The sequence below is a fragment of the Struthio camelus genome, chromosome 15 (genome assembly GCF_040807025.1).
Source record: "Struthio camelus isolate bStrCam1 chromosome 15, bStrCam1.hap1, whole genome shotgun sequence".
NCBI classification, from domain to species: domain Eukaryota; kingdom Metazoa; phylum Chordata; class Aves; order Struthioniformes; family Struthionidae; genus Struthio; species Struthio camelus.
This window is the reverse complement of record NC_090956.1, coordinates 19,289,672-19,311,230: the sequence shown is the minus strand read 5'-3', so window position 1 is coordinate 19,311,230 and position 21,559 is coordinate 19,289,672. Positions and strand designations below refer to the sequence as shown.

Below are 21,559 nucleotides of genomic sequence, written 5' to 3'. Positions count from 1 at the left end.
CGTGGCAGTGGACCGCAGTTCAGACTGGCCCACGGACTGATGTCCAGTTGCAGAGGGGTGCGTTACATGAGCTCCTGCAATGGATCCTCCTGGTTTGTCTCAGCTAGAAGCAATCCAGCTCACATGCTCCAAGACTGCTCCGCAAGGTGAAGCTAAGTGCAATGAGTGGGGACAAGTGAGATTTGCTTCCTAAGCGACTCCAGATCTGCAGCAGGTCAGCACAGATTCACCCAACGCTCACAGCAGCTGCTGCCCAGCACAAGCGAAGCAAGCTAGTAAAGCCGCACGAGCTTTGTTCACAACCTAACTCCCTGGATACAGTCAGGTCCCAGCATCTCCTGGCTGAATATCATCTACCAAATATGACACAACCACCAGGCAGTTTTCAGCTCATACAACTGCCTCCTCCAAGGCTGCTCTGAATGAATTTTTCATCAGTTTGGCAGAGATGCCATCTTCCACCTGTAAAACACAGGCAGAGCAGACCACCCCTCTACTTCACTTGCCAGTGAAACTCTGAGCAACTGTTTCTCTGGTCAGACACAGTCTCTGTGCCTCGAGGCTGCTTGCCACCCCAGCCCCATCTAGCCAGAGAACTACTAATTTACTCTGATCTTAACTTTTCTTTGTTATTTTATGTGAAAACAATGCATAGATTGCATAGACACTCACCATAAGCCAAAGGAGCCCACTGTGCACTCTCAGCCTGACAGCCTACTACGCACATCAGACTTCCAGAGAAAAGTCCCTACATCAGCTTCTGTCGTATATGGAGAGCATCTCTCCAAAAGATGCCCAGCTGGATTTAGAGATTTCAAGAGAATCTCCTTCAAGGCCTTAACTAAATGATTTGGATAGTTTCAACCTGCACTGTTCAAACCCTGCATTCCACGTCTAATTCCTGCAGGTCAAACCTCAATTTCTTTCCTTCCAAGGCAAAATCAGCGCAGAGATCCATCTGCCAGAAGCTGTGACATAACTGAAGTGCATTTTTCTGCTTGGACCAAGGTACCATGAAGAGGCCAGTCCTTGCTATTGCAAGTGCCACCTCACAAAAAGCTCCCACACAAGCTCCCTGTTAAGGGAAGCTTGCACTCAACTCCCTTCCAGGGAAGCTGTACAACCCTCCACTTCTCTGATGGCTAAACTGTTCTACCTACGTAGGTGAACAAATATGTACTTATCTGGGCTCTGCCTTTGTTGCAGGTAGTCATCATTCCTGCAGCAAGGTCACACAAGCAGCCAACAGTCATCCTACCCAGCTCTCACCCCCATGTAAGAGTTTCTGCCAGCTTGTAGCAGAAATTCCTGTTATTCTCCCTATTCCCAGCACAAACATGGATGTTTTGCTCTCATACTTTGTACAGTTCCTATCAACCTATCACTCCTTCTCAGTGTTATTTATTTCTCTTCCTGTGTGATTTTCTTACGCTCCTCATGCTGGTAACAGCTTTGGGTCACCAGTAACTGCTCCTTCTCCACTGTTACTGATGAAGGCCTAGAATTATCCTGGCTATTCTTAAGTCAGATTCACCTCCTGCTCGCAGAGGACTCAATTTCCCCAGCACTTGCGCATCTCTCTAGGAGCCCTTCACTCCCCCAGTCCCTTTGGGAAATGTTTGTTTGGATACCTCAATCCCGTATCCCCTTAGCTAGGGCTCTTTTCACCATCCCCACAGGTCTCACTGAGTTCCCAGCAGTCACACCCAGGGATCCGAACACGTCAGCAACCCACCCTCACCCTCTGATTCGGACCCTTCTCCCAAATCGCCACTGCTTCTGCCACATGGCCTCGTGATCTGCCATCACATGCTGCCTTTCTCATGGCCAGGGCTGCCTGAGACCACAGGTGACCGCAGCACAGTGGGGTCTGCGCATCCTCTCCGCAGCCGGCAGACCTTCCTGCCTGCCCCCAGCCTCCGTACCTGCACCGGTGCGGGCTCTTCTGGTGCCGACACAGGCGCTGGCACCGGGATGTCCAGTTTTAACCATGGCGGCTTCTTCCGCTGTAAACTGCTCGTGCTGTCGTGCCGCACCTCCGACATCGTCCCGCGTCTGTCCTCAGGCCTAGGAGAGGGGAGAAATCGCAGTTGGAAGGGAGCCAGACTCATCTCCGACACGTGGCGTATGGGGGGCCTGGCAGTATGTCCTTCTCCGGGCGGTGATTCATGGGACCCAACTACCACGCTGGACAACTCGCCGAGAGCCTCCTAAGCATTCAGAAATCGCAGTTTGTGTTGGTGCTGGTCAGCCGGGACTGGCCACACCGAGCACATAGCGTGTTTCTAAGGTCCAGAGGACCTTGAGCCAGTGACTGCAGTCACAGGTTTTAGAGTCACTTCCGTTAATATTTTCTGAGACTACTGTAAAATCCAGATTCCATAAGAAGCAGTCACGGCTTAATTCTTAATTAGATCTGGATCCAGTCCAACCAGCTAAGCAACCCCAGCAATAAAAGCCACTGACTTCCCTCTGGAAACCGACTGTGATTCACAGGGCTACGTTGCCCAAAGCCGAGCACTCCACTTTCCCACTCAACAACTACCATTTAGCAATTAGCAAGTGGCCGTTTCTCATCGCTGTTTTTAATCTCCTTTAAATGTAATCGTTTTCCAGAGACATGACATAGTACACAGAATAGTATAAGCACAGCAGGAACATTAGAAAACTTACATCAATCCTGAACTAAGAGTGGTTTTCGTACAGTAATAGTAATGATATGGTATTTAAATAAAAACCACCGTGTTACAGAAATACCAAGGTAACCACAGTGACTCATTGCCATCTTGCCCACTCCACTGCCTTGCAGCTTTCTCCTGCCCTTTAGGCTGCATGCACTGCGACAGGGACTATGCGACTCTCATGCTGGGAGAGCACCTCATTTTTTGTGCATGCCAAGAGAAACAGTCAGGAATAATCAGAGCTCTCCTACAGGCATTTTCCAGAGAGAGTGAAAAAACTACTTCTACAAACTGGAACGAGGGCCTAGATAGGCTGCAGAATCTCTTTCCCTGGAGACAGTCAAACCTTGACAGGTCAAACCTTTGAGCAACCTGACTTAAGCTGGCACTGCTCGGAGCACAAGGATCAGATCAGAGATCTCCAGTGGTCCCTTCTAGCCTAAGCTGTTCTACAAACCTAAATTTCCTCCTTTTTTAGCACACGTGCAATCACAAGCTAGCAGCAGAGTACGTGTGCTGCATGGGACAACAGATCCAATTCTTTTCCAGCACCCTCCTTGTGTTCTCCTAGGCCTCAGATCCCATAGGAGACACACACACACACACAAAAAAAAAAAAAAAACCAACATAGAGCCCCAGTCTCTTCCCCTCTTCATGGTGGACAGATGGAACAAGCATCCGGTTAACGTTGCAAGCCCAAACGATTTGAACGGGAGCAGAAGAAAAGTTCTCCGTTCAAACTCTTAAAAACTCAGTGTGCTCACAATGTTAACACGATCAATTTATTTTGAAAGCACAACACAGTCAACGGTTTGAGTTGGAGGCTAAGATGCAAGGAAATATTTTTTCCTTGGGAGTGGTCACGCCCTGGGATGGGACCAGAGAGGTGGTGGGACCTCCATCCTCGGAGACATTCAGAATTCAACGAAATAAGGTCCTGAGCAGCATGAATTAGCCTGAATTAGCCCTGCTCTGAGCAAGGGGCTGGACCAGACAACCTGTGAAGGTGCTGTGAAGGTCCTACATAAGTGTCTAGTTCTCTGAAACAAACAGTGCCTTTCACTGCATTTTTATTGTATTCTCATGGCTTGCTGCAGCTGTTCCTAGAAAGGGAGCCATACAAACAGCGAGGAGTGTCATTACAGAAGAGATGCAGGGGGGGAAGTAGGTCAACAAAACGGATTGGGGGTGGGGGGGGTGACCTGGATTGGGTTAGGAGAAGTGACTCTCATCTAAGAGGAGGCGAAGACCAGCTGCTAGTTCAATCGGATATGCTGGGCCAGCTGCCAAAAGCATTGCGCTCAGCTGAGCTGGAATGACAGAAAGGGAGGACTCAGCTGTAGGTGGATGAAGGTTGAGTTTCAGCAAATACCGCAGGCCCCCAAAAGTCTGGGAATTCATAATCTAGCCTGTACAGGCACGCCCTTTGTACATGCACCGCGCTCTTGCGTCCACAGATGCCTCTCTCTTGCCGCGCATAAAAAGGGGCATGATTGCTTATTTCTGTGTGCCGGTACCTTCAAGGGTGACTAAAAGCACCTGTTCCGACTTCCTACAAGATGCGAGTAGAGAGGGCATTAGGTGGGCTCCACCGTTCTATTTTATTTGCAAAGGGGCTTTTCCGGGTGCTCACACAGCCCTCTCGCCCAGGCACATTGCAACCTGTCACATGAGACAAAGAAAGCAAATTCCTCAACGTCAGGCAACAAATGAGACTTGAAGCTCTGCTGAACCCCCTCTGGATCACTCATCTCAGCGCTAAGCATCATATAAAACAGTCACAGTTTAAGGAGAAGCCTTAGTACAGAGAGATACAGTAACAGCTTCTCTTTGGTCGGGAGTCCAGGAGAAGGAACGGTTGCACACAAGCAGTTTGTACACTGCCTGCAGCCACATCAGTTCCCCAAAGGTGCTCCACACCGTGCACAAATTCACAGCAACGGGGAGGGCAGGGAAGGCACATGAGAGGGCTGACCCTTCACATGACCGAAATGTCAGCCAGAGATGCTTGAAAGTCCTCTGCTGCAAGACGCTGCATGGTCTAAAGGGCAAATCCACTACAGGACAGCTTTCAGTCTTGCATCCAAAACAGGTAAACTCACCTTCAGCAGGAGAACAGGGAACAAAGCAGATTGCTCCCACCTGAAAAACTCCCACAGTGCATCTCTGAGAGCTCCAGAGTCAGGTACACCAGGGCCCCCCAGGGTGCTCTAAGGAGAGAGCGGCCAAGAGGGACAGAGCTGCCTCTCCGGGGTGACCCGAACACAACCCATTTCACAAACCACACAGGACCCAGAGCCGCCTTTCTGCACCTTCAAGGACAAACTCAGTGCCTCTAAACTAGCAGCTCTTTATTCGCCAGTGTCTTTCAAGAATGGACATCATGCAACGTTCCTCCTGTCCACCCGTGGAGCTGCCTTTGAGAGCAGGTGCTTTTGACACAGCGCGCACAAACACATGTTAAGATCTAATAAAAAGCCATCTGCAACTTTATCGACCTGTGATGCCAAGCAGGAAAGGCAGCGCAAGAATCGCTCTCGTGTTGTGTAAGAGCTGCCACAATGATGCCAAGCTCCATGGAGACCCTTGGGCGCAGGCCAGCCCCCATGCATGGAGGCTGTGCAACGCTCCCGGACCCTTCTGGGCTCTCAGACACATGCCTGCACTCTGTGACCTTCCAGTTACACATGGACAGATTGAGGCTCTGGGAAGGTTACCACGCAAATGCTATGGAGAAACAGGGGAGTGAGTCACAGGTCATATCCACCTGGATTTCTGCAGAGCATGCCCAGCAGTTCACAGGCTGACCATGGGTATCGGCATGGGGACACAGCTCAGACGGTGTCCACCCCATCCTGGACACGGCATAGACAGGGCACTGCCAAGCAACTCCCACACAACAGGTACACTGGTTTGAGTCACACACCGTGACTTTCTGACAAAAATCTGGTTTTAGTTTCCCTTCCCATTTGGGGGGGAAATTTGGGATTTGTCCCAAATCGCCACAGACAAGGATATCAGCAAGCGCCTGGGCTGGCACACCGAAGTTAACTGTGCCCTGTACCCGTCACACCAGCTGCATAGTGACCCCACAGAGCATTAGGATCTACAGCACAACGCACACCCACACCATCTGTGGAGAAAAGGGCAGAAGATGCACACACATGGGGTCCAGCAAGGAGAACACCTGGGTCTACATAAGACCATAGCAGTTCCTCCTGTGCAAAGCCGGAGGAAGCAGAGCCCGCTTATATTCACACACACAAGAAGCTTCAAAGCTAAAGGAAAAGTCAAGGAGACAAAGTGGTCCCAAGAGCAACCAAGCAAATGCTCTGCACACAGCTATGTGGACTCAAAGCGCATGTATGCAAGGGTTCCCCAGGCCAGCCGTGACCAGCTGCAGGAGGCAGCAGCTCCAAGCAGCAAGGAGACCTGCACGTGGACCCACTGCGCAACCAGCTGAGCCTGCCTGGCTGCACTGTTCACGCAAATCCTCTCTAATGCTCTTAAACCGACTGGAAATAGCCTAACTTAGCACAAGCTGATAACTAGCTGAAGGTGCATTTAAGAGCTCCTGCACAAGGGCTCTGCATTTCCTTAAGAAAACTGCTGCAAATCCAGGCAGTGATCTCGGTATTGGGGAAATGAACACTTCAGTTGCTTTCCAAACAAATCAGCTCACATCGGAGGACTTGCAGCTGTACACCAGATCCCCCACCTGGGAATGATTCACAGCAGAGATGAGGGACATTTTGAGGAAAAGGAAAGCCAGTAATCCTGCCTGGAGTGCAGGAGCAGTTATCTTACCCTGGCATGATGTTAAACCATAAGTGAAATGGGCATTTACCATATAAGTTAAGCCTCCTTTGTTCTTGGAAAAATAGGAAAATGTGGATCAAAACGTATAGGTAGCAATTGTGTGTGTGTGTGCACGTACACGCGGCATTTAAAAAACAGGCAAGTCTGATATCTGCTTGCATACAGAGAACTTGAACTCAGGAGCAAATTCTTTTAGCAGTTTGACCCATTTTACATACCAAAATATCAAATCAACTTCCCAACAAAAGAGTGCAGTATAGGCAGAGCTGCTCAACATTCCCAACTCTGTGCGCGCATTTGGAGTGGCCAGGTATCAACTTTTCAAACACGAGATGAGATTTGCAGTCCTTGCCCTAGCAGGGCTGGACCATCTACACACTGCAAACAGGCAGCCACAGCACATGTCAGCCAGTGGCCTCCAAAATACAGGGTCACATAGCAGGGTTCAGACCTGGGTATGGATGCAGCAAGCAGGTCCACAGGACATTAAAGGCAAGACTGAATGCAGATCCAGCTGTATAAGTAGTACTGCTGGATGGCTGAATGTTGTCCTTGCAAGGCAAAATGTCCCTTTTTACACCTGATCTTCATTCAAGTGCTATAGTCACCAAATTTGTGTCTCAGCATTGTGCTAAGAGCACATGCCAAGTTTCACTCTAACCCCTTGATTATTTCTAGAGGTTAGTGTTTCAGGGTGCAGAGCCCATGCATTTGTTCAGGCCAACTTGCTTTGTTTCAAAGGCGACTGCATTGATATGTGTTTCATTTGGATCCTCACACAATCCCAATTTCTCAGTGCTGTCCTGACCAGCGTTTTCAAGAAGCCACTCTGACAGCAGCAGGATAGGAAGGTACACAGAACAGCCACGTGAGCTCAGGCCAAAGGTCCATCTAAATCCAGTATCTCATTTCCAACAGAGGATGTCTGGCGAATGGTATAACATACAGGATCAGTCAAGTCATATTCCCCAGCCTATGGTCAAGGCATGTGCTATGGATAACTCAGGAGCTTCTCCTACCAGAGATGATGTCTTTGCATTTAATGGCTCTTGTAGTTTTTTTTCTTCCAGAATTTATCCAAAACCCTCTTGAATTCATGCCGACTTTTAATATCCATAACTGCCTGTGGCAGAGCACTCCACAGCTGACTCACGTGTTGTGTAGAGAGCTATCTCCTTTGGTTTCTTTTTAAACCTGCCACTTGCCAGGCACTCAGTGTCCCATGGCTCTTATGCCAGAGGAGCGAACAGCTTTCTCTATCCCTATTTTCTCTATCTTCACCACACCACTCCTGCTTCTGCAGATCTCTTCCATGTTCTTTCTACCATCTCTTCTTCCCACAGTGGAATCACCACCCAGCCGCCTGTTCCTTGGACAGGAGCTGTTCCAGACCTCTTGCCTGTGCTTGTGGCTTGCAGCTCTCCCAAAGCCTAGGAAATGTTCTAACGATCCCAACAGCAGCTGCAGGTTTTTAAAATAATGCTAAATACATTCGACCTGAGTAGCTGAAAACACTCATTCAACTCAATCTTCCTAAGCTTGCAGGATATTGATTCCAACAAGTAGCGTAGAAAGAAGTCTCCATTTATTACTAAAAATGTGTAAGAGCCACCAGAGATGGAGGGTAAGGAGAGAACCCAGGGGCTGTGTGAATAACCTGGGAAGAGGTGGAAGGGCTCAATTCCTCCCTGAAATCCTCCTCCCAGCAATGGCATGGTCTCATCACTGGTGCTACCATCTGTGTTGCCCATCCACCAGGCTGTTCTCTCAGTGTTGAAAAGCTGAGGAACTGAGGAACTGGGAAGTACCAACCCTATTCTCCAGGGCACAGGAGGTTGGACACACAGCACTTGCAGCTGCTCAGTTAGAACATGTAAATCTAGCATCTACAACAACAGCAGCAGCACAAAAAACACGAACAAAGGCCATTTCAGTTAAAAAAAAAAAAAAAAAAACTGTATGGCACAGATGCTCTGGGAAAGCTGCCTTCAAAAACTCCATGCCAAAGTAAGGTTGCCACAGTACCAGAATGAAATCCAAATCCTCTGTGCTGTAGCCCAAACCAACAAAGAGGGAGAGAGAGTTAAATTGCCAAGCTGGCACATGATCAAGAAAAGCTGCTTAGTGAAATCCACAGATCCAAAGAGAGAACAAAAAGCCTCATACAGAGTGTTTGAGTATGCCCCTAAAATTAAGGGGCATCTCAAGTACATTGAGATATCTGCACAACTATTTCAAACAAAGACCATCTCTTTTTAAGTAGACAACTCAAGCTAGTCCCACAGAAATCTGTTGATTTTTTTCTTCCAAACTTTCCATTTTTTTCCTAGCATTTTCATTTAAAATAAACCTGTTTTTTCCCCCTAAAAAAACATTCTGACTGAAAAAAACTTGATCCTACCTTACCGCATGCACATACACTGCACACTTTTCCCCAACACACTGTGTTCCTCTCCAGCACAGTGCACGCATGTTCTTCCGGATAGCCCCCAGGAGGTAATAGACACCAGAGCTATTCCACTGCAATGCAATCACCATGTCCCATGTTCAGCAGCTGATAAGCTTCCAACTGTTTTCCTGCATTTTTCAAACCCCCGTCACTGCAACAGCTGAATTTGCAGTGGCTGGTGCACACAGCCCCAGGCGAGACCGGCAGGTCTTGCTCCAAGTCATGCGCACCTGAAGGGCTTTGCCCCTGCGGGTATTCTGGTTGAGGCATGCTGGCAGGTTTCCAAGTAGAGAGACAGCAAAGAAATCAGGATCCTAAATGTCTTCTCCAGACAGGCTGAGCCAGAGGAGACAGCATGCTGCTGGCCACAGCTCTGTCTCCAGGAGGATTTCTGCTGGCACGGCTAGCAGGGAAAGGCGGGAAGTCCAAGAAAAGGAGCAAAGGGGTTTCAGTCTCATGACTGCCAAAGAAACCATCTAGCAAGGATCAGACTCAGCAAGTTACAAATAATATTCCAAATATTAGTCATAAGCCAGACCCTTAAAACAAGCCAGATGGAGGGGCTGAGGCACGCAGGGACAAGGAAGGTGGAGCAGTCCTATGACCCCATGTTCTTGGGGAAAGCGCTCCAGGGCGCAGCAACATCCAGGCCTCAGCAGAGGCCACCACCACATCCCACCCCAAGAAACCACCTCAGCAACAGAACAAGGACATCAGTACTGGCCAAGCAGCAGGCCTTTGCAGTGCTCTCTCCCCTGCCTTCCCATTACAAGCAAACCAATCTGACAGTCCAAAGAGCAGCCTTGCCTTCCTCACTGAGCCACTTCAAGGGGTTTTACCAGCACAAAACTAACCCTACCCAAAAGTAAATTGTTTCCTGCTGATCTGGCATCCTGAAGAGGCTCAGCCAATTTCAGATAAGCGCTGCACAACCCGAGAGGAAGGGTAGGACTGGCCTATTCAGTGATAGCTCACCATGACATCAGCTCAGCTGAAACATCAAAGTGCAGTCTGAGCCTCTGTCCCCTGCCAAAGCGAAACATCTCACTGCCATCCCTCGCCTAGCAGAGCGGTGCTCAGGAAACTGCATCTCCTCCTGCCAATGCACGCAGCACGTTGAACCCTTAGAGCCTCCTCTGGAGATAGACCAGACGAGGACTGAGGAGCAACCAACCGAAGTACGAAGACGTACTCTTCCCACAGCCCAGTGTGGCACATGGGAAAGGCCTGCCCATACCCAAACTTTGACTTTAGAACAGAAGAAATGGATTTGAGGGACTGGAAGCCTCTGCGCAGGCCTCAATGGAACAACCTAAAGGGATGTATTTCCCTTGTAGAAAGGACATTAAAAGACACACCATCTCTCCTGTGGGAGTGTACAACATCCCTAGAAATCAGCACTGTGGTAGGGCTGAAAAAGGCCCATTGGAGGGTTGGAAATCCACTCCAAGTTATCCTGACATATTGTTGGAATCAGTTAACAAAATAACCTGAGAAGCATCCCAGAGACCTGGTAGCAGCTGTAATCATGAAAAAAAAAAGGAGTAAGGGAGGATTTATGTTGATGTTAAACCTAAAGAGGCAGGAAAGGAGTAGCTGCCAGCAGGGAAGACAAGCTGCCCTGTCCAACTCCTATGCTCAGGAGACTATTTGGATGCAACGGCGGGGGGAAGCTTTCTTTTCAACCAGTGCTCCGGAAAGAGCTAGAACAGAAGCTACACACTTGAGCAGGAGGCTGTAAAACCAGTATTCAAGTAGATCGTGGAAAAGCAGCACATGAGCACTACCACCGAGTCGCTGCAGCAGGAATCAGGTCAAGCTGGGGTGAACGCAGAAGCTATGGAGAAGGTCTTGAACTTCTGTGGCTACCCAAGCAACCAAGGCAGCGTTGAGGGATCGTACCTTGAATGACTTAATTTAATTAGCTGAGAAATACCGGTAGGAACTTTCTGCCTTAGAAGAGGCCAGGCAGACCTCTAGGCCAGAAAAGGGAAGTTATATTAGAAAAAATAAGACTTTGGATTTCACACAAAGCCCTGTAGCATTATAATGGTATGCAAGATGCACACAAAGAGTGCAAGGCCTCAAGAGAGACCCACTGATCTTGGAGGAGGTTCAGTTACATAAAGAGCCAGAGGGTTTTAAATACCAGTAATAAAAATATCTGAAAGTGAGGTCTGAACCTCTGTGAGCCAACTGCAGATCAGGAAAGTAGATATGAGATTCCTCTGAGCCATCGATTTCCATGATTTTCAGAAAAGGATGCAGTATAGAAACCAACTAAAAACGAGCTCCTACTGGAACACTAGCGCTATGAGCTTTCAAAGCAGCTCCACACAGGAGCTGAGAGGTGTCCAGGTCTGGTACCCTCCTGTCAAAGAGGCAGGAAAAAACAGGGAGCTCGAAAAATTCTTGAGTCCTGTTAGTTCTTGGAGAAGTTCAACTATAGATACAAGAACAGGTTAAAAGATGCCCCCAATTGCAATCTGCAAACACTCACACAGGCAATAGGCCTGTGTGACCCAACTTCCAGGTCCTTTTGTTCCAGCAGACAAAGGTAGAGCCAGAACCAACACACAGAAGCTGTTAAAATTCAAGCAATAAAGATGTCGCAGCCACTCAAAAAAGATGCAAGCCAACACAAGAAGCAGTGCCCTCACCCCTCTGTGCCACCCTCCTCTTTGTGCTGGCACAAGCACTCCCACAGCTGTGATCTGCACTGGGAACTGACCCACATTAACTCAGCAAAGAAAACTGTTTGTTCCAGCCCGAGCTCCTTTCCCAATCCACATAGCTCCAAAAACACTTGGGCCGGCACAAGGAAGGGGGACAAAGCAGGAACAAAAACAGCAGCTGGAGCCAGAAGACAGAACTGCTTCTCAAGTCAGGACAGTTTAAATCAATTGTGAAACTGGCCAAAGACACCCATTTGCAGCACAGAGGGAAGCTAACAATTATCACATAGGAGGTGGTAGGTTCTCCATCTCTCAAGGCTTAAATAATCTTCCAAAAACTGCTCTCAGTGCAGGTGTTGAGTGGAGCAGAGCAAAACACTACTTCATCACCAGAGGCAGAGTGAATTTTTGCTGGTGTCTTCAGATGGGAAACAGAATCCCCAGATTTCTCCAGCTGGCGGCCAAGTCTCACCTGCAGAAAAGATCTTTAGAAGGTTCCAAGGACAAGGGGTGAGCCAGGAGCGCTCAGGCCTTCAGCACCCACAAAGCAACTAGAGGGAAAGGAGCCAAGTACAGAAGATCGGGCAGAGGGGCTCCCTTTTCTATCTCCTAAGCATATGTGACCCACAGAAGTACGTTCACAGCACTAGCTAGCAATCTGCACCCCAGAGTCCAGACAGGGCCCAGAAAACAAGCAATCAGCATCCACCTCCATCTTCTAGAGTAAGCCTGATACAGAGCCATCTACGACCTACCTAGAAACCAACAAGGGGAACAGTCCAAGCATAAAACATAACCAACAAAGTGGGGGAGCAGCGGGAAACTTTCTGGACTGCTATGATGTCTTCATCATGCTTCTCAGTGAACACACACCCTGCAGCTTTGCAGAGAGAACGCCAGCCCTGCACCACATGCAAGAGCCACATTTCCACCAGCCATATCCTAATGCCCCGTTCATAGCATTCTTCCCATTGCAGCAGGGGTATCAGTCCTATGCTACACCACTTACAGGATACATCTGGGCACAGACTGCTGCTGACACCTGCTAAAGGCTGCAGTGATAGCACGGCAAGCAGAGAGAGAGAAGTCAGCACTGACCAGCGCTCCCATTCCTAAGGGACGCTGGTAGAGTCAACACTGCTTGATCCCCAAAAGGGGCTGATTTCCAGCTAAATCCATTACCAGCTACCAGATGGCTGATGCATCTCAGCATGTCTGTGCAGGAAGCTAAGATACTACTGCTGATCAGGTACCAAAGTGAACACAGCCAGAACAGATAACAGGTATAATCACGTTAACAACTCAAACATTAACAGTCCCAATTGTAAACAACTGACTGCCAGCAGTGGAAGCGCATCCAGGAGAAGGATCATCCATACAAGCCTTGTTCTTACTCTTTTCACAGGTAATCACAACTGTCTCCTGGGTTAAAAAGCATGGGCTGAGCCAGCAGAGCCTTTCACTCCAGGGTCCCCAGCAGCCTCAAAGCAATCACTAGTCACGTACTCTCCTTTTGTCTACATTCTTGCCAGCTTCCTCGTTAACAAAGATGCAGGAAAGGGTAATCACAGAAATTATTTTAGTACACATTTAACTTACTGCAACAACTTGCCAGGGCTCTGAAAGACATTGTACTAACTTCTTTTCATTACTGGCACTATAGATATACTGTAAAGCGCTGGTTGGTCTACCAAGCACTGCGGACACAGCCATTACCTACATCATACAGTAAGGCGAGATTCACAGAAACCCTTGCATCAGAGCATCCACGATCCTCCCTTAAAAAACAAAATACAGCAACATGATCCCAGACCTGTGCTTTAACAGAGGTATCATTTTTCACAGAAAAAAAGAAAAGAATTCAAATGCAGAACTTCAGATCAGCTCTGGTATTTAGCATGAGCACTGTAAGGATTCAGGACACAAGAAAAGTTAAGAACGTGGCACTAGTATGACTCTCAAGACAGACATGAATTCTGGCTCCGGGAGTTTTTGGAATAGCTGCTGGCCACGTATCCACCTTAAAAGCAAATCTCTTGGTAGATTAATGCCACTAAGCGTTTATAACATATGTGCAATTTAGAAAACATAACACCAATAAACAATTGATGAAAAGCAACTGCCAAACCTAGATCACAATACCCCAACCCAAAAATTAGGTTAGACGGAAACCACCACGTATCTACCGCAAAGACTTGCGATATTAAAAGCAGCTAAGAAGCACTGTTTATTGCACTAACTAAAAATGTCTGACAAATGAGATCAAAACTGCCACAACATGACAACATTTCCTATGGAAAGTTACATAAAACCAGGCTGAATAGCAATCTAAAAAAAATCTTAAAGGAAATAGCAATAACAAACGCTGAAGCCATCAGGAGATGGCAACTCTATATTCAGGACGGACGGAAGCCGCGGCGTTTGAGCCAGTCGGGCTAAGTTTCTCTGCATGTTCCTTTGAAATTCAGAGCATCCTCACTCACTCTCACACAGCTGCTTTCTCCGACACGGCCAGAGTTACGTTCACCTGGATACAAAGGAGAGAACAGCTCTGCAGAACTGTGCCTATGCACAGAGCAACGAGACCCTCCAAAGAACGGTTAAATAGCCAACGACTTGGAGCAGGACTGGTTCAAGTGGAGGTGCCCTTACACACTAGCTGATTTAGCCAGGGCCAGATGTGAGGACAGTCTTTGACACAGGAGAACTAGGCTGCCGCTGCGACGCTCCAATTTCTGCTCTCGCTGGTGCTCAGCAGCCGGCCACACCGCCTTCTCCTACTTCGTCTAATTGGGAAGCAGTTGCACGAAGAGCATGTTTGGCTCCGCAGGTGTGTGCGCACACGCATGCGCATTCACGCGCGCCCAGTGCACCAACTCACTGATAACGCAAACGGAAATAAGCATAATTCTAACTTTGTTTTAGTAAAAAAAAAAAAATCTCGGGAGTGAACCCTATTTTTTAAATCCAATGCATCATCTGACAACTAAGCAAATGGCAGATGCTCTCTCACTGTCCTCCCAGAAGTTACAGTCCCACAGCAGTCAGAGAAAGGGAAGGTGCTCTCCCACCTTTGCCAAAACGATTCATAGCCTGGTGTCTTCCGAGGTTCACTTTAAAGCACTGGGCTTTGAATTCAAGCAACGGAGAAACCCGCCTCCTGTCTGCTGATTGCTATGGGGCAATCATACCTGAAACACAAAGTCTGAGCCCTCAAGATTTTAAAATTCAAGCTGCCATACCCTTCACTAAGCCAAAGCGAAGTGCCGGACCTGTGGAACAGCAAAAGCAGCATCCCGTGCAGCTTCAGGATAATCCTGTACAGTTTATTCCTTTTTAAAAAAAAAAGGAATTCCTTTTTAAACAAACCAACAAACCTCAAAGCAGGGAATGCTGCTGACCAGCAGAGCAAGGGGCTGTCTTTCGGCAAAGTGGAAACAGGAAGGGGAGGAGGTGGCAAAGGTAGACTTTCCAGAAAAGGCAAGACCGGGCATGTCTTGATATCTCTCCTCTCCCCGGAGAGGCTACACTGTGCTACGGAAGTCTTTTGCAACGGTACTTAGATAAAAATTCTTATGTCACCTCTTAATTCACTGGGAAGAAATTCCATTTCCTTTAGCAGTGACTGTACTTTAGAGAGACCATTAAAGCAAGGTGCATTTGTTGCTGAAGGCCCCAGCATTTCTTTGAAAACCTATCTGTTGCTCAGGTCTATCTTGCGATAGGTCTAGCATTTCTATGGTATGCACAGAGTAGTTTAAACGATGTTTGAAACAAACAGTGTATCTGCATAGTCGAAGAGCGAGCCCAAAGCAAATTTCAGAAAGCATAAGCTTTATGTCAATCTGACATTTGCTGTCCCTGCACGAGGGAACACGGTTCATAAAACTTGCACCGTGTAGCTCATAGGACACTTAACTATTAAGGTTAACATGGAGAATAAACTCGGTGCCTTCAACAAGCAGCAAACAGCCACTGTTTGTTGTAGAGAAGGATTTTACCAGAGCTTGGATGATTTCTTCAAAAATTCAGCTACTAATTTGCTCCTTGTAGCATCATCACAACACTCATAAAAAAAAACCCACTTCCTCATTCCTACAGCAGCATGGACCAAAATGACAAGTTTCAGAGATGTGAGCGCTGCTTTTACGTGGGATTTAACCAGTGGTGGACAGCAGCTAAACAAGGAGGACAAAAACAAACAAACAAACAAACAAACAGAGCCAGCACTCAGGAAGCCCTAAGCAGGTCAGCTAACAAGGACCCAACGAGAGGCTCTCAACACAGTTTCCACCGCGCTGTCAGCACCACAGGCTGCAGCCTCACTCCATGGGGGCCGAGCCCAGTCCTTCGCAATGGCACAGGCAAGCCTGCCAGCAAAGAGCAGAGGTTTTCGGGCAAGCCTTGTCCTCCCAGCACCGTGCTAGTGAGGCTCTGAACGCAGAGGCAGGGCGCTCTGCCGCAGGGCAAGCAGGCCTGGGCAGCCAGAGCTCACACCGTACGCAGCCCAACGCTGAATCAGTCTGGGGTTCTTCGAGGACACACAAGCAAGGCTGCTAGCATGACCAACAGTTGCCCAATAAACCTGTCTCCTCCCAATGTTAAATCTTGCCTGTTGCAAGTATTTTTCTACTATTTGCGTGGTGGGAGCTGATGTTGGAAGCGAGTTGCTGGACACTAACAGAGTAAGCAACAGGTCTTGATGCCCGTTCAGTTCAACCGATTCATGTGCTAGTTCTGAACGAGGTCAAACTGACTGGGAAGATGACCAGCGTGACACTGGACACCAGGGCTTCTCCTCCTGTGAAGAAAGAGACCGTCTTCGTTCTACTTCGCAGGAGCATCGGGACGTTTTACCCATGACCAGGACATGCTGCGTCCCAATAAATTCACATCGCAGGTCCCACCATGCAAGTTGTAGCTATAGAGATGCTGTTATAATCTCAGCAGAGAGGATGCAAGACAAAGCCACACGAGCTTGCAGGCAACGCACGCTTTCCACGGGTGGTTACTTAAAACTGCCACAGGTACGTACCCAGTAGCAAGGGGGCAACCCTACAATAAGAGTGCCAGATCCACACATTGCTTGTCTGTTTTATTCCAGCTAGATGATGATAAAGTTAGATTTAGGCCAAGCATCTCTCCAGCTGAAAAGAAAGCTCCACACTCAGGGAGAAAGTGCAGGAAGAAATCCATCCTCGAGTTGTAAGTACTTCTACTGAAATGGTTCATACACTGGTACCAGGCGGGTGGCTGCAGAACAGGAATTAACAGAAGTGTTGTGCGGGGTCACAGTTAACGGTGGACCCTGCAAGAAGGGCACACGGTCTCCATGGGATGCCACAGCCTCCAGAGATGACTAAGGAAGAAAGGCAGCAACCTCAAGGGGAGAATCTTATTGAAGGCTGTCCTGCCAGATAAAAACTCTAGAGATACAGAGAAATGCCAGGACCTTCAACTCTCGGCCAACCCCACTCAGCAGGCAGCATCCCTGGCAGCATGCAGGGTACTTTGCCTACCTCTTTGCTGGACACTCTCAATGAAAAAGAAAACAAACTGGGACTCCTCGTCATGTTGCCTGTCTCAGACCTCAGCACTAACTAGGCTGTGTTCATATTACAGAGAGATCTGACACACTGAATGGAATCAAATCTTTACTAATTATATCTGAGCATGTGGGCTCTGTGCCCAGAATAAACTGTCCTATCATGCTACACTCAGCAGACCCTGCCTCTTTTGGGGGAACATGCTGCGACTTGCTGGCTACTCTCTGAGGCTGAATTCCAGAGGAACAGGACCCCAAAAGGAATTTCTATTCTTGCCTCGCCATCTCGCTCAACCGCAGCATCGTTACAGTCCCCGAAACAAAAGTGAAATGAGCCATCTGCCAAGTCCAGTGGCAAGACACCAGCCTTCTCCAAGGGGTGTGACTTCTGACCAAGGCAACGCGTCAGGGCCAGGCGCTCTCAAGGGCCACGCCACGGGAAGGACATGGGTGCCAGAGAACGGGCACCTGCTCTGCAGCCGAGCGGTGCTCTGCGCCTAGCGCTCATCACCCCAGCTGCGGCCTACCTAGCACAGAGCAAGACATTCCTGAGACCTGGGCTGGCCCAGAGCTTTCCCCAAAACCTGAAAAGCCAGTTTGTAGGCAGATCTCTTGCAAGTATATTGCTTAAAAAAAAAAAAAAAAAAAAAAGAGAGAGAGAGACCTGTCATGGGAAGTCCCAGAGCAGAACTAGTTTTGTGGGAGCTGCTTTGCCACTGCGCAGCGTCAACCTCCTTTCATGGGAACCCACAGAAGCAGGCACGCCGCTGACACATGGCCGCATGCGACAGTCGCTGCCTTCTGCCGGGCTCGGCAGCAGAGGGAAAAAAACAAAGCTCAGTTCCCTCTTCCAAGCCCAAAACACCTCTTCAGAGGCTGGAAGGGTCCCAGCTCAGGGACGGCACGGGCGCCCTGCACACCCCCTTTAGCTGACCGGGGCACGCAGACCTGGGCTGCCCACTAGTATCGTTGCAGTAGCCACAATTTAAGGGTACAAGAGGGATGCAGGGAGGAGGGAGAGATGACAGCTGTTATTAGACCAACACATTGGGGAGGGGGTGAAAGCAGATGAGCTTTCAGGCACACAAGGCCTTTGTTAATGTCCTACTAACAATCAAAACTTGGAGGGAGGAAGTACCTGAAAGCTCATCTGTTTTTTCTAAATGTATCAACTGATCTAACAAGCTTTATCACCTCCTCTTGCAAACCCTGCACACTGAGACAGGGGAGCTGGAGAGCAGCATGCTTCCACACACGGGAGCGGAGACCCAGTGCTCCTGCCAAGGGTCTGCACCTTGGCTAGTCCCAGATGGGGCCTTTTTTCCTGGTGTTCCTGGCTCAAGGGGTGCTATTTTTTTTGGCTGCTCAACGTTTCTGGAGTTAATACATTGTGTTCCTTCCTTGTCCCGTGCTTCATTCAGAAACACCTTCAGTTCTCTGCCATCAGCTTCGCTCCCTTCTCCCTACCCATTACGCAGGATTATTTTTTCCTTTACTGCAGAATGCATAGCTTTCTTCCCGGAGGAAATCAGCAGCCATGGGGACAAAAACAGGAAGAAAGGAAACAACTTCCTGCTTGTTCTGGGACCAGGCCTGCAGTCATCTCTGATCGGTGCTGCGCACCCTGCCACCAGCCAACCCGCAAGGAAATCGGCGGCCCGGACCCAGACTTGCTCCAGCACCGTCCAAAGCTCAGTCGTGCAGCAGCTCACCTACCTGAAGTTACACGAAAGAAAAGCACGCGTCAAGAGAAAGACGCACGAGGGCCCCTTCAGCACAGCAGAGCCAGAGATGAGCACGTGGGGAAGCAGGGTGGGAAGGTCACGTTTGGGGAAGCAAGGGGAATCGGCACTGAAGGCGCAGTCCCACAAAAGCTTCCGGCAGCCTCGCTTACAGCTGCTGCGATCCCTCCTTCCAGCAAGACACGTCCGGGCCCCCTCTCTGCCAGCAGCGCGCGGCTTCACAAGTCGGTTCAGGGATTAGACCCAGGAGAAAACTAACCTTCACATACAAAAAAGTGATTCGCTTTCCACCAGATCAGATCCCTGATCAGCTCACGCTGGGGCTGCCAAAACAGTAGTGACAGCGTGCGGGGAGCAGTGGGCGGGAGCACAAGGCAAGAGACGGGCAGGAAGCTCCGGCGCAGCCTCCGACCAGCCGAACCAAGGCACCTTCACCCACGCTGAAAAGGCGCCAGGGTCGCTCAAAGGCCCCAGCGTCACCAATCCGGCGCAGAGCTGCGCCCGGCGGCCCAGCCTCGGCGCCGGCCCCGCGCTGCCTGCTTGGCCTGTCGCTGGCCTCGGGCAGGCTGACAGGAGCGGCCGCTCCCCGCCCCGCGTCGCCGGCCGCCTCCGGCTGGGAGGGAGCCGGCGCGCCCCTGCCGGGCCGGGCCGGGCCCCGCTGCCGGCCCCGGCTCCGCGGCCCGCAGCCGCGGGGGCAGGACGAGGGCTCCACGCGCACCCGGCCATAATCGCGCCGCCCGCCGCGGCCCGGAGCCCCTCGGAGGCCCCGTGCCGGGCCCCGGCGAGGCCCTCGGGCTGTGGCTCGGCGCCCCGAGCGCCGCGGGGAGCCCCGGCCCGGCCCGGCCCGGCTCCTCCCCCGCCGGGGCAGAGAGACCGCTCGGCCGCCGGGGCGGGCGCCGCCGCCGCCGCTCGCCCGGGCACGTCCCGCGGCCAGCGGCCCGCCCGGGCGCGGGGTCGGGGTCGAGGTCGGGCCCGGCACCTGCGCCCAGGCCGCCGGCGCCGCCTCAAGGCGCCGGGACCCCCCGGCCGGCGAGGCGCCGGGACCTGCCCCGCTCCGCCGGGCCGGGCCGGGCCGGGCCGGGCGGCGCCGCCACCAGGGGGCTGCCGAGCCGCGGGACGGGACGGGACGGGACGGAGCCCGCAACTCACGTGCGCGCCGAGCCCCGGGGCAGCCCCCGCCCGGCGGCCCCGCACGGCGCTGCCCGCCCGCCTCCCCGCGGGCCCCCGCGCCGCGGCCCCAACTCACCGGGAAGGCGCAGGAAGCGCGGGCGCAGCGGCCGGGCGCGCAGCAGCGAGCCGCCGCTCGGGCCGCCCCAGTGCGGCTAAGGGGCCGCCGCCGCCGAGCTCGGCCCGCGCAGGGCGCGGAGACTCCTCCCCCGTGCCAGGGGCCGGCCGGCCGGGCACGCCATTCACAGCCGCGGCATGCAAATGGGCGCCGGGCGCCGCGCCGGGCTCGGCGGCGTGCGCCCCGCCGGGGGGCTGCGAGCGCCCGGGGCCGCGGGGCCCATCCCGCCGCGCCGCCGCCGCTTGACTCACGGCGCGGGAGCGCGCCGCGCCGGGCGGAAGCGGCCGGTCCCGGCGGCGCCCCCCGCCCGCTGCCCCCGCGAGCGGCCCTCGGCTCCGCGCCGCCCCCGCCCCCGCCCCGCCGCGGCTGCCCCGCGGGGCCGGAGCGCCGAGCCGCCAGCGTTGCTCCGGGCGGGCATCAGCCCTCCAACGCGCCCTGGCGGCCCCGCGACGCTCCAAACGGGCTGCAGCGACGCCGGTTGGTCCGAAAGGACGGTCACGCCGGCGCCAGGCCCTCGGGGTGCTCCGGCGGCCGCTGAAAGCCTTCTGAACCGCTTCCCTGGAGCGGCCAGGCCCGGCAGCAGCCGTGCCTGGCGGGAGCAGCCCCCAACAGGCCTCGGAGGGCCCCGAGGTTGGCAGCGCTCGTTGGTCCCGGCATCGCCAGCAGCCTGGATTGCTGGGTGGAGAGGACGGACGTGGCCGAGCCACGGCAGCCCCCAGCCAGGCCCTCTCCAGGCCCGGTCGCCACAGGCAGGGAGCCCTCGCGGCTGTAGTCTGCAACAGGGACGGTGCGAGCTGCCCTCACAGAGAGCTGCCCTCACTTGTCTGGGTCACCTGGTCACCACTCTCATTCTTGCTCCTCCACTGCCCTTTGCCTGGGCCCTGCCTCATTCACATCGTTTTCCCATTTTCTTGGGCCCCTCAGAATTCCTGTGTTTCCCACCAAGCTCTTCACGCCTCCTGCTCTGGCCGTGTGGTTACTGTATCCTCCGTTCCCTAAGCTGTTTCCTTCCTCCTCCCAGTCTAAACTGTCCCCCTTTCGGGATGGCACCGACCCATCTCGATTGCTCAGCGGTTCTCGCATTTGTCCTAAGATTGTCGCTGAAGGTTTTTCCACCTGGCCTCTCTGGAGCATTGGTCAGGACGTGATGCTCACATGGAGGCTTGCTAGAGCACCAACTGATGGTCCAGCAAGACCTGCAGTGAGCACATCTGTCTTCTTCAGCTGGTCTTGAACCCACAGCTGCAGATCCTATGTTAGTAACAACTGGGGGAGGAGAACTATTTCTTTGCCGTCTTATTGCTTCTTGCTTTTCACCCTGCCGACCTGTGAGTGAGAGCGGTCGAGACGAGCAGGAGATCTG

At 51.6% G+C, this 21,559-nt stretch overlaps 1 protein-coding gene across 4 annotated transcripts in view; it reads right to left on the bottom strand.

Moving 5' to 3' along the window:
- RHBDF1 (rhomboid 5 homolog 1) overlaps positions 1–20,339 on the bottom strand; it is a 40,829-nt gene extending 20,490 nt beyond the window's left edge. The window contains exons 1-2 of one of the 4 annotated variants that reach the window (XM_068909119.1): positions 20,158–20,339; positions 1,926–2,067 (exon numbers count right to left, since the gene is read on the bottom strand). In XM_068909119.1, the coding sequence (XP_068765220.1) occupies positions 1,926–2,045 (120 nt within the window). In that variant the 5' untranslated portion in view covers positions 2,046–2,067; positions 20,158–20,339. Of the gene's footprint in view, positions 1–1,925; positions 2,068–8,901; positions 9,086–18,885; positions 19,104–19,170; positions 19,459–20,157 lie in introns of those variants that run through there. The other 3 variants (XM_009674647.2, XM_009674648.2, XM_009674646.2) reach the window with 3 other exon arrangements.
- Between the last annotated feature and the right edge of the window lie 1,220 nt (positions 20,340–21,559).